This window comes from Cannabis sativa, chromosome 9 (genome assembly GCF_029168945.1).
Source record: "Cannabis sativa cultivar Pink pepper isolate KNU-18-1 chromosome 9, ASM2916894v1, whole genome shotgun sequence".
Lineage (NCBI taxonomy): Eukaryota > Viridiplantae > Streptophyta > Magnoliopsida > Rosales > Cannabaceae > Cannabis > Cannabis sativa.
This window is the reverse complement of record NC_083609.1, coordinates 438,483-452,500: the sequence shown is the minus strand read 5'-3', so window position 1 is coordinate 452,500 and position 14,018 is coordinate 438,483. Positions and strand designations below refer to the sequence as shown.

Here is a 14,018-nt window from a genome sequence, read left to right as displayed (position 1 = left end):
AATCCAACATAAACAGGTCAGTAGTAATACTAATTAGTATTAATCATTAATATGCCTCTCTACCTCTTATTCATTAATATATATTCTCTAATTATTCAATATTTTTTAATTGAAGCAATTATTACGTTCATATAGATAATCCACTCATGATCTCATTTAATCATGGATATATATTAATTCCTTTTTTATATATATATATATATATATATATTATATAATTCTTTTTTTATATATATATTTTTTCCGCTGAAATAATTGTTCATGGAGAGTTACATGAATGATTAATTCATTTTAGTTTGCAAATAAATTAATTAACAGTTAATATAATATATATACATGTTATGACTAATTAATTAATTACCTTCTGTTTTAGCAAAAAATAACTAAAAAAACAGTTCATTATACGTTTCCTTCATTGCCTTGAAAATTAGTGTAAATTACAAGATTAGATGAGTTCCTACATATAATTTTATTATTTAATACAATTTTTCTTACCTAATTAATGCAATCAACGTTTGATGATGAGATAACCATCATGATATGAAGTCATTTATTTAATTGGCTGCAAATAATTTATTTTCTACGACATCATCAAAAGTTGTTTTATTTATATATTAATTAAACTGAATTAATGAATTTGTATTAATTTGCATGGATAAGATAAGAGTAGTAACAAAAGTTATTAGTTGTTTTGGTCAAATTTTTTCATATATTAAATTTATAGTATTATACGTACGCATGGTTAAAATTAATAAGACAAGAGTGAACATGCGTGTTATAATAATATTTTAATTTCATTATTATATATATTTATATATATATATATATATATATATATATATAAATAAACATAAAGCTTTCTTTCGCCTGCAATATATTCTATTTAGCAGGTAAAAACAAGCAGTAATATTTTTGTGCTATTAATGAATGAATGAATTATATATTTATACTAAAAATTAAAAGTAATGTATAGCTATAGAAAAATCATGAATATCCTTCTCTCAATAATTAGATATATATCCTACAAAATATTTATGAAAGATAGTTTATATATATAGAGCTGATGATTTGTTAATTCTTTGTTAATTTAATACATTTTTTGTAATTTCATCAAAATTTTGAATGAGTGAATAGCCACTTATAAATAAACAGATGGCTACTTTAGTTGAAATGTTTATTATTAATATTTTATAACAACATTATTATTAGTTATTAGTAGTATTTTAAATTAAGAAAAATACTAAAAGAACTAATTACAGTTTTTAACTACATAATTAAATATTAAATTTTATATATTTTAATTTAATAATTATTATAAAATATTAGAAACCATAATAAATCATCATCTTATAATAGTGTATTAATAGTGTTTAGTGTTTGCCCAAACATTTCTCAAATTTTTAATCACATGTACATAAATTAATATGGTGACATAGTCAATTATATTTCAATAAAAAAAATCAAAACCAAAAAACCTTAAGAACTAATTAAAACTAACTACTCCTCTAATTAAGAGAGATAATATATTAATTAACTGATATATATGCTAATTAATTAATTGTAACAGTAAATTTTTACACAAACGTCTATACTGATCAAGGAGATCAGCAAAGCTAGCCATGGCGGGTGAACAAATGGGAGTGCTTAATGCACTCGACATGGCCAAGACGCAACTCTATCATTTCACCGCCATAGTCATCGCCGGAATGGGCTTCTTCACCGACGCATACGATCTCTTCTGCATCTCTCTCGTCACAAAACTTCTCGGTCGTATTTACTACACCGACTTATCCTCAGATAAGCCAGGAAACTTGCCTCCCAACGTTGCAGCAGCCGTAAACGGTGTTGCTTTCGTTGGAACATTGACCGGTCAACTCTTTTTCGGGTGGCTTGGAGACAAGATGGGGCGGAAGAAGGTGTACGGACTAACCCTACTTGTTATGGTTATTTGTTCAGTTGCGTCGGGACTTTCCTTTGGCCAAGATGCTAAGGCCGTCATGGCGACTCTTTGCTTCTTTAGATTTTGGCTAGGGTTTGGTATTGGCGGTGACTACCCTCTCTCGGCCACCATCATGTCGGAGTATGCTAATAAGAAGACACGTGGCGCTTTTATAGCTGCTGTTTTCGCCATGCAAGGGTTTGGAATTCTTGGGGGTGGAATCATAGCTTTGATTGTCTCTGGTAAGTATGAATTATTTTCATGATTATTTCATCTTAAACACACAACATCTCTTCATATATTTATACATATATATAATTTTAATTTAAGAAAATATTATTTATGTATACATTTTTTTAAAAAAAAAAAAAGAATGACTTGAGATTTAATTTGAAAAATATGGAGTGAGAGAGATATTAATGGAGGATGAATAAGAGAATTATTTGTCAAGTCCAAGAAAAATAAAAGTTATAATTAAAAAAATTTAAGAAGAAAAAAATAAATAAATAGGTTTTTATATAAAATTTCAATTAATACAGTAGAAGGTAGAAGAATATTATACTCTATTCAAGACACTACAAAAAATAGTTATTTTTAGTTACAATCTTTTAATCACAATAAAATATTTTTTTGATAGAGAAGTTTGTATTATTTGTGACTAAAATATATTTTTTTTGATAAATTAGAGAAGTTTGTATTATTTGTGACTAAAATATAGCATTTAGTTACAAGTTGTCACTAATTTAGTTTTAGTCACAATTAATAAGTATTGTGACTAAAACACATTTAGTCACAATAAATTGTAATTTTTGTGACTGATATCTTTAGTAACAGACTTTTTAGTCACAACATAAGAATGATTTTTATAATTAGTCACATCTATTTTACTTTTAGTCACAAATTTGTTGTGACTAAAATTAAAAATTTTTGTAGTAAGAATAACATTTAATTTGTTGTGAAAAAAATCAAGTTCTAATTTAGGCTAATTATAAATAAAAATAACATCTAAGTTATAATTAGTTATACATTTTTAAGTCTCGTATTAAGAAAGTATATCTCATATAAGAATAATTATATTTTAATAAAATATATACATATAGTTTATAAATTTATTTATGTAAAATAAATAATTTTATTCCTAATTATAATACATGTATAAATATTATATTTACTCAAAAATAATTTTGTTATGATATAATATTAGGAATTGTTATTATTATTGTTGTTATATTGATATTTTTTGGTATTTTAATTTTTTTTTTCTAGTATAACTTTATTTAGTTATAATCTCTCAATTAGAATATAATTTACTTAGTACCATATATTCTTAGATAAAAATTATAGATATTGGTGTTATATTTAAATGGAGGACAAGCCACAAGGAACAACAAAGTACAGAATCCTCATTTTTAATAATAATAATAAATTATATATTAGAATTAATATGTATGTAAATATATTTAAAATTTGCAAGTTGGGTTCTATTTATTTATTTTTACATAGTAATAATAATTGTATGAACAAGTTTACTTAATTTACTCTTGAGATTAACTGTGACTACTCATGACACAGGTGCCTTTAAAGCAAAATATGATGTTCCTGCTTACATTGAAGATAGAGCAGGGTCACTCGTTCCCCAAGCTGACTATGTTTGGCGTATAATTCTCATGTTCGGTGCTTTTCCAGCCGCAATTACTTATTATTGGCGTATGAAAATGCCTGAAACTGCTCGATACACAGCTCTAGTTGCTAAAAATGCTGCACAAGCAGCTGCAGACATGTCTAAGGTGTTACAAGTCGAGCTTGAAGCTGATGTGGAGAAGGTAGAGAAATTATCCCAAAAGGGTAACTCCTATGGACTCTTTAGTAAAGAATTTGCTCGTCGCCATGGCCTCCACCTCGTTGGAACAACAACCACTTGGTTTTTATTAGATATTGCCTTTTATAGCTCGAATCTCTTCCAAAAGGACATTTTCACCGCCATTGGTTGGATTCCTGCGGCCAACACAATGAATGCTATTGAAGAAGTATTTAGAATCGCCCGAGCCCAAACCCTAATTGCTTTGTGTAGTACTGTCCCAGGTTATTGGTTTACTGTTTTTTTTTATAGATAGTATGGGAAGATTCGCCATTCAACTAATGGGTTTCTTTTTTATGACGGTGTTCATGTTTGCCCTAGCCTTTCCTTACCACCATTGGAAAAAGAACCATATCGGGTTCGTGATTATGTACTCTTTGACTTTTTTCTTTTCTAACTTTGGACCCAATGCTACCACTTTTGTTGTCCCGGCTGAGATTTTCCCAGCACGACTGAGATCCACGTGTCATGGGATATCAGCTGCGGCAGGAAAAGCTGGAGCAATAGTGGGAGCTTTCGGGTTCTTGTACGCAGCCCAAGATAAAGATCCATCAAAGACCGAAGCTGGTTACCCACCCGGTATTGGAGTTAAAAATGCCCTAATTATGCTTGGAGTTATAAACTTTCTTGGAATGGTGTTTACTTTTTTGGTGCCAGAGTCAAAAGGAAAATCACTTGAAGAGTTGACTGGTGAGAATGAAGATGGGGAGATGGAACCCACTCCTGCAAGTACTGTTCGTACTGTTCCTATTTAAAATAGTTTTTTTTTTTTTAATTACATTAATTTAGCTTAATTAAACTAATAATAATGAATTAAAATATGCAATATTGTTGGAAGCCTTTTGCTACATATATAAAATACATAATTCCCTTTGGATTTGATTTATTAGCTTAAACTTTGTTTTGTTTTTGTATTTTAATTTGTTTATCATCAACTGAATTTGATTATATAAACCAAGTTTAAAAATAATTAGAACCCAATTGATTTTGATCAATATACATGCAATTGAATTTCATGGATGTGTTTTTTTTGAATCAAAGATTGCAACTTTTATTAAAGCAAATCAGCTAACAAAATAGCTTCCAAATCAAAAGGGACAGACCCCCTACTGGAAATACGATCAGGACATGAACCAGAAGAACGAGCTAACCAGTTAAAAAATCAATATTTTTAGTGCAGCAAAATCAATATTTTTGAACATTCTTCCCATACATATGTAAAAAATCTTACTTTTAATCTTAACATAATTTGTGATTAAAAGTACAAAAAATTCTGACAAATTTGAAATCGTCATTCTTATATTGTGACTAAGAGGACTGTGACTAATATATTTAGTCACAATAAATTTGTGACTAAATATATTAGTCACAAAAATCACAATTTATTGTGACTAAATATTTTTTTATTCACAATATACTTGTTATGATTAAAAATAAATTAGTGACAACTTGTATCTAATTATTATATTTTAATTACAAGTAATATTTTGTTGTGACTAAAAATCACATTTAGTCACAAAAATTTTATATTATAACTAAAAGGTTGTCACTAAAAATAGTGTTTTTAGTGATACCTAGGTCATCACCTAAGACTCCATTCTTATTCTTGATCGCTTAAAAATTCTTTAAGTAAAATAGCTCATTTAATTTTTTTTAAATACCATATTTTGGATTTTTATAAATACTGGAGAATTTTCATTTTTATGATTATTTTGGCATATTTTACAAAAATATAGTTTTTTTTTTTTCTGAAGAAAATTATTTTATGGATAAAAATTGAAAGAGAGGAAAAAGTTCAAAAATATGGGAAAGACAATGTAAAGTAATTAAAGGAATAACCAGTTAATTAAGAAGGTAACTAGTTACCTTATGTTGTTTTTTCTTTATATATATATTTTCCATAAATTTTTTGAAAAAAAAAAAAAAATTTGCACAAATTATATAAAAACTCATAAAATATGTAATTTTCACATAAATAATATGAGGAATAACAAGTGATATATATTCGAGTCATTTTATAAAAGGTGATAAATTGTAATAAGTTATTTTGAATAGACAAATTTATCGAAATTTTTCACAAGTGAAGTGAGAAATATATTAAACTAAATATGCAAGCAGAGCAAATTATATTAATTCTTTCAGAAAAAATTAATATGTTTTAAATATTCCCACAATTGATTCAAAAATTAAATTAGTTTTCATGACAATTATAAAGTGTTTTCTGAAAGAATTGAAGACACTTTATATTGTTGAGTTTTTAACATACACTACAAAAAACAACTATTTTTAGTGACAATTTTTTAGTTACAATATAAATTTTTTGTTACTAATTGTGACTTTTGGTCACAACAAAAAACTACTTGTGACTACAACATAGTATTTAGACACAAGTTGTCACTAATTAACTTTTGTATTGTGATTAAAACCACATTTAGTCACAACAAATTGTAATTTTTGTGACTAATACCTTTAGTCACGGACCTTTTAGTCACAATATAGGAATGGTAATTAATAATTAGTCGCAACTTTTTTTCCTTTTAGTTACAAGTTTTATTGTGACTAAAAGTAAAAAAATTTGTAGTGATATAAGTTACAAGTGTACTAACAGCTTCTATATACGTCTCATCTCTAGCTGGCAGTTAAGTTAGTTATGAGCCTAAGTGAGCATCTGATGCTGGATATATATTGATGGCTAATGTTCTCATTTAGATAAGATAACTAAATATAGACTTGCAAGTTTTTCCCATCATAATTGTGAACCTTTTTGTTCATTGATATATTTTGTTGTTCTGATTTTACAAAGCCTTTTATAATGTAATACCTTTTGCGATCCCTACAACCTTTCCTATAAAGCACCTTAGACATGTACCCATGATGAAAATAGGATCTGGACGTGGATAATAATACTGATGTGATCAAAGCTTATTTTATTGATTTCTACGAGAAGTTTTAGGGATCTAATAAATTGACTCAAAGGATGAAGGTTCTCTCTTGTGTGATTAAAGAAGGGCATAATCATTAAAGTTTTGCGTGCTTGGCTTAAGAATGTTCTTCCAAGTATTTGTTCATGGGCGATACATTGGGCATAACATCCTCATTTGTCAAGCTTTAGTCAAACAGTATGGTTGGAAGCATAATTCGCCTCCTTGTATGATTAAGATGGATCTTAAAAAAGCATATGATATGGTGGAGTGGGGCTCTCTCAAGGAGATGCTCTTGGCTTTGAATTTTCCTAATCCTTTTCATCAGTTTAGTGATGAATTGTGTGATTACTCAGTTCTCCTTATTTTTTTAATAGTACCTTTTATGGGTTTTTTCCTGCGGAGAGAGGACTTAGGCAAGGAGACCCCATCTCTCTCTCTCTCTCTCTCTCTCTCTCTCTCTCTCTCTCTCTCTCTCTCTCTCTCTCTCTCTCTCTCTCTCTCTCTCTCTCTCTCTTGGTTATCTGTGTAGAATATCTCTCCAGATTATTGTCAAAAGTGTCCAAGCAAGAAGGTTTTAGCTTCCATCCAAGATGTAAAGCTATTAAGTTGAATCATCTTTGTTTCGCAGATTATGTGCTCTTTTTCTCTAAAAGAATGAGATATCCAATCTATTATGCTTTTGCTTCAGGCTTTCAAACGCTTTTCAGATTCTTCTATAGGTTTCATGCTAATGTAAGTAAATCAGCCCTCTATTGCTCTGATATGTCTCATTTGGATATTCAATTTATTATTGATAGCTCGGATTTTTCTCAAAATAATCTTTCTTTTAGATGATTGGGCATTCCCATTTGTGCATCTTGGATTTCAAAGCTGATTGTGATTCTATTATTGAAAAAATAGTTGCTAGAATTCATCTTTGGAGTACTACAAGACTTATTTTTTATGTTGGCAGGTGTACCCTGATAAATTTTATTTGTTTTTTAGCTTTTTATACTTATTGGGTCCACATTATAATTTTTTCTAAATATGTGCTTGGGAAGATTAATAGTATTTGTAGTGCTTTCTTGTAGAAATATGTGTTTGATTCTTCAAGTTCAGGCCAAATTGTTTGGATAACTATGTGTCAATCTAAAAATGATGGTGTCCTTGGCTTTAGGAATATTGAACATTGGAATGTAGAGGCGCTAAGTAAGTATGGGTGGAATATTGCCACAAAACGATAATCTTTAGATAAGATGGGTGAATTCGGTCTATATTAAAGTCAAGATTAGTGGAGATATGAGACTCCGAAACATTCAAGTTGGTATTGGAAGAAAAATGTCAAGACTAAGAATGTGGTGTACCCCGTGTCCGCAAGTAATTGAAGGGTATACTTGCGTTGTGAGAGGAAGAGACCAGAATTAGCTCTTGCAATCTCGAAACTGAGAAAGTACTTGAGAGGGTCGAGAGTCTTGAGCTTGAATCTGGTCTGAAGTGCGTCTTGTAACTGGTGTAGAATGTGTAAGTTGGGTCCAGCAAGTATAATATCATTGACGTAAACAAGAAGCACCACAAATGTGTTGTGTGTTCCTTGAGTGAAGAGGGTGCAATCAGCTTGTGATTGAGTGAATCCCTCTTCAAGAAGAACATCGGTGAGTTTCTTATACCATTGTCTTGAGGATTGTCAAAGTCCATAGATAGATTTATGGAGTTTACACACAAGATTTTCACCCGTAATTGAGAAAGGAAGTTGGAGACCTTGTGGGATTTGCATGTAAACTTCTTCGTCTAAGTCACCATTTAGGAAGGCGTTAGTGATGTCTAGTTGTAAAGTGTACCATTGTTTGATAGTGACAATTGCAAGTAGGAGTTTGAAAGTAACCATCTTGGCCACGGGTGAGAAAGTGTCAAAAAAATCCAAGCCTTCTTGTTGAGTGTATCCTTGAGCTACAAGGTGAGCTTTGAGTCTTTCTACACTTCCATCACTGTTGTACTTAATTTTGTACACCCAACGACATCTTATAGCACGCTTGTTAGGTGGGAGAGGCACCACAGTCCATGTATTGTTGCTGATGAGTGCTAAAAGCTCATTATCCATGGCTTGAATCCATTTCTTGAATTGAATGGCCTGCTTGTAGTTTTGAGGCTCAAACTCTGCTGTTACTGCAAGAACAAACATTTTATAAGCCTTTGAAAGTTTGGAATAAGAGACATATTTAGATATAGGATAAGAGGTGGAAGTTTTATCTTCCAGTAGGTTGTAACACTCAAAGTCTTGTAGATAACTAGGTGGTCGTGACACTCTAGTAGTCCTTCTAGAATGGGTTGTGGTGTTGGTGTTGAATTGGGCTGAGGTGAGGTTTCTTCATGGTCCTCAGCGTCAGTTGCTGGTGTGTCTGCTGTAATATCCTGCAGAATAGAATTAGTGGAGACAGAACTGGGGTGTTGCATAGGGTAATCATCAACATGTGTGTTAGTTATATGCTCATTTGGGAGAATGAGAGGTAAAAAGGGATCAACATTATGACTAGTAGGATTAAGTTTGTGAAAAGGAAAAACATGTTCATGAAAAATAAGATTTCGAGATAAAAAAATCTATTTTGAATTTAGATCATATAACCAATACCCTTTAACTCCCCCTTGGATATCCCAAAAACACACATGTTCTTGCCCGAGGCTCGAACTTAGTTCGATGAGAAGTAATTGTAGATGCAGAAGCAAGACATCCAAAACATCTTAAGCCATCATAATCGGGTTGTTTACCAAATAAAATATCATAAGGCGTTTTGCTCTTAAGATTCAGTGTAGGCGTGCGATTGATCAAAAAATTAGCCATAAGAAGACATTCTGTCCAGTTTTGTATGGGAACTTTAGACTGAAAAAGCAAGGCTCTAGCAACATTTAGAAGGTGTTGATGTTTTCTTTCAGCAATGGCATTTTGATTAGGAGTTTCAATACATGAAAAATCATGTAATATACCATGTTTAGAGAACAAATCTTTGAAAGTAAGTTCAGGTGCATTGTCGGATCTGAAACGTTTGAAAACACAATTGTATTGAGTTTGCACATAAGAAATAAACTCAGGTATAATAAAAAGAACATCTGATATTTGTTTAAGAAGATAAATCCAAGTAAATCTTGAATGATCATCGACTAAAGTAAGAAAATATTTGTGATTAGAGTGGGAAGTAACATGATAAGGCCCCCATATATCACAATGTATAAGATCAAAGCAATGAGTAGTAAAGCTTTTATTATTAGGAAAAGGAAGCTTTCTTTGCTTTGCTAGAGGAAAAATATAGCAAGGTTACAATATTTTGTGGAACGGAGAGATAGGAAATTGTGATAAAGTTGTGTGCAAAGTTAAAGATGTGATTAAGAATAGAATAACTTGTATTTGGCCTAAAAATGTAACTAGAAGTGAAGAGGCTTGGTTCAATTCATTGTAAAGTTTATAGATCTCTCTTGAGGCCTTTTTGAAGGTGCTCCTAGGTTGTATAAATTTGTTTGTTTGTTCTAATACACTTGCTGATTTACCAAAAAAAAAATATAGCAAGATTCAACATTGTGCAAATCTTTTGTTTTACAATGTAAAGAATCACTAAGAAAATCAAGACATTTATTTGACAAATGACCTAATCTTCTATGCCAAATTTCAGCGGATGCGAAGGCATTGATAGGAACGGTAGTGGTGTCCAAAAGATAGAGACCATTAGCCGATTCACCTTTGCCAATCGTCTTCTTGGTGTGTGTTTCCTGTATGTAACTCATTAGCAAAGAATTTGAGAACATAGCTATTGTCTTGTGTCAAGCAACTAACAGAAATAATGTTATATTGGAAAGTAGGAACATAAAGAACTTCCTTTAAAACCAGATTGCTGCTGATGCGAACATTCCCACATTTGTGAACCATGACATGATTATTGTTACGTAGAATTAATTTAGTTGTGTTGACAGAATGAACATTTTGAAAAAGCTTCAGATCAGAACAAATATGTCTAGTGGCACCTGAATCCACTATCCAAGATTTGTTTTTAGGCAAGAAACCATAATTTGTTAACACAATACCTGAACTACCTATCGAGGGACCAGGATCGGTAGCAGGCAGACTTGTAGTTTGAGATGCTAGGAGATTGAGAAGTTGTTGATATTGGTTTGGTGTCAATTGAGGCAACAGAGTATTGCTGTCATTAGCATCCGAACCAGTTTCTTTTGAGGTCTGAAATTGATTAGCAGCTGCCTCTTTTAATTTTCCTTCTTTGTTGTATCCAGGTGGGTACCCGTGTATCTTATAACACTTTTCAATGGTGTGTCCGTGCATATTGCAGTGTGTGCAAAAAGGCCTGCCACGCTTTTGTGCTTGATTCTTGGGAGGTTCGGATTTCCCAGAGTTTCTTTCTCCTTAAAAGGCAAAAGCCATGTTGGAGTTGGCCTCGACAGGAACATTTTGCCCCCCCTCTTTGATTCTCTTCCTGTGAGACTAAATGAAAAACTCTATTAATCTCAGGTAAAGGGTCCATAACATATTACCTCTCACTTGTGAATAGAAATCAGATAATCCCATGAGAAAAGACATGATGTATTCCATGTTGTGATGTTCTTGCAACTTCTTGACTCCTCCTCATGTACATCCATTACATGTGCAACTGGTATGAAGTTAGACAATTGTTCCCACACTATTTTGAGTTTGGTGAAATACATACTAACGGACTGAGTTTCTTGTTTAAGATTTATCAAAATCTTCCTGAGATTGTAGATATGTGCACCATTCCTCTGTTGAAATCTGACCCTGAGATCATTCCATATTGCAGCAGCTGACTCGTCGTAGAGAATGCTGGAAGAAATCTCCTTAGAAACTGATTTGATTATCCAAGAAATCACTATATTGTTGTTGCGAATCCAAGCATTATAGAGAGTTTGATCAGACATAGGAGGTTTAGGTATGGAACCGTTCAAGAACCCCAATTTGTTCTTGACTGAAATTGCCAATTCCATTGCTCGACACCAAGCAATGTAATTGTCCTGTCCAGTGAGCAATTGGGATACCAGTACGTTTCCAGGGTTGTCTCCATGATGTAGATAATAAGGATCGGAGGGATCCTCAATAGGATTTCTTGATCTGGTTATTTGAGTATTCGTTCCAACACTAGGCATTTGAATTTGATTGTCACCATTTGATCTGGGCAGGAGCTTCATTGTCACGCTCTATTTCTTGGTTGTTTGACATGGTGGGACTGGAATGATGCGATTTGTGCGTCTTAAAGAACTTAGAGAGAAGAGTGTAGAAGAAGAAGAATGTCGATTGAAGAAATGAATTCTTCAACTGCAGACATCGAATGTCGCCGGGGAAGAAGAACAGAAAACACGACGAGGAAGAACAGGAAAAAATCAGGATCGAAAGGAAGTATATCTTCCTTGCTCTGATACCATATTGCGGAAGAAATGTAAAACAGTGTCTTTATTGAATGAATTGAATTAAAATTATAGGAAGAACAAAGCCTTTATATAGGCAAGTAGGAGAGAAGGAAAATAGAACTCCTGAAATCAAGGAGTACCATAAAACTCGGAACAATATAAATGGAAGCAATAAAATATGATAACAACCTAACGACCTAGGCAGAACACTAGTTAACAAAACACACTAACTGAATATACACTAACTGGTATATAATCTTGTTAAGAGATTTCACTATAATTTGAACTTTAGCATTTCTAGAATTCGCTCTTTGATTTGAGCAATGTTTCTCATGTATTTGGGATCAGATGAGCATCCCGAAGCACAAATTTATAACTTGGTTGGCCTGCTGGGATCGACTTTCGACTAGAGATAGGTTATGCAGGTTCAGTCTCATAATTAATCTTAAATAAATATTTATTTTGTGGGAGTACTATGGAGAGCCATAGTCATCTTTTCTTTGAGTACATTTTTGCTGAAAAAATGCAGGTTACTATCACCTCTTGGGCATATATGAATGTCCTTAATAAGGACCTGAAACATTGTGTGAAATGGCTTAAAATTTTCAAGAAGTCTCAATGTCGAAGGAGAGTAGTCTATTTAATTTTATTGAATGCCCATGTGCATAATATTTGGAAGGCCAGAAATAATTTGGAATGATCAAGTTTATAGTAAATAGTATTCAAAAAGAAATTTGTTTGAGCTTTTCTTATTTTAAAAGAGAGAAAACTTGTAGGGATGATATAGATTGGTTGGAGAAGTTGAGAATAATTGATGATGAGGTGCCTTAGATATTTTCAAAATCCAAAACACCAAATTATAGAAGAGTAATAATAATTATAGATAGATATAATAGGTATTTTTTTGTACTTTAATATTTTTTTTATATTGATTTAAAATAGTCACAAGAAACTATATTTCATAAAAATTGAATAAGTTGCCAAATATAACAAAATTTGAGAAGCAGATAATATAAACAAGCCAAAATATAAAGGTCAATACCAAAATAATTAATTAAAACGTAATGAACCACAAATAAATTATTCATTTGTACTTGACGTTAGCTCCACCATGTACATATTATATACATTAAAAAATAAAATAGCAATTGGCTTTTTAATTTAAAAACATATTTAGCCGAAAACGAAATGTATACGTTTTATAAAATTAATAAACAATGTATAGCCTAAAATATATAATCAAAATTTGCGGCATAAATATTTATTACAAATAAATAGTTAAACTTAATCTTTAACAATAATAATATTATTAATTAATGTTTGAAACTTTCAGTAAGTAAGTAATCCTTATGTATGATCAAATCAATATTTATAAGTTATTTTTTTTACTAGTATATTTAAATAAATTTTGAATAAAAATAAAAATTTAATAACCTAGAAAGACTGTCATGAAAAATACCGCAAATTAAACTTTGTTTTTGATGCTTTGACATTTCTCAATGTCAACTGTCTGACTTTTGTAAGAGATTAAAAATAATTTTACGATAAATATTTATTTTATATATATACATGCAAGTTGAACGCACGCAGGGTCATTAATTAATGTATATATAAATAGTGTAATAATTCTGATTTTTTTTTGAGAAAATAATAATTCTGAATTACTCATAGTTTTAATATGGAATTTCAAACTATTATAATGATGAAGTATATTCATCGAATATTCCATTAACGTGCATTCATATTCATAAACTTGTACAAATATATATTCACATTAGTCATTAATTAGTTGGTTAATCGTTAATTAAGTATTAATCGATTACTTATATCATAAAAATTGATTATATATACATAACTAATTAATTACTAACAACTTCTTTTGACAGGAGTCTAATTTTGAAGG

General features: G+C 30.9%; 1 protein-coding gene across 1 annotated transcript in view; it reads left to right on the top strand.

The window, feature by feature from the left end:
* LOC115721968 (inorganic phosphate transporter 1-4) overlaps positions 1-4,676 on the top strand; it is a 4,784-nt gene extending 108 nt beyond the window's left edge. The window contains 4 exon segments of the mRNA XM_030651091.2: positions 1-16; positions 1,568-2,181; positions 3,512-4,038; positions 4,040-4,676. The exon segment at positions 1-16 is cut by the window's left edge and continues 108 nt beyond it. Of these exon segments, the coding sequence (XP_030506951.2) occupies positions 1,620-2,181; positions 3,512-4,038; positions 4,040-4,552 (1,602 nt within the window). The 5' untranslated portion in view covers positions 1-16; positions 1,568-1,619 and the 3' untranslated portion in view covers positions 4,553-4,676.
* The last annotated feature ends 9,342 nt before the right edge of the window (positions 4,677-14,018 follow it).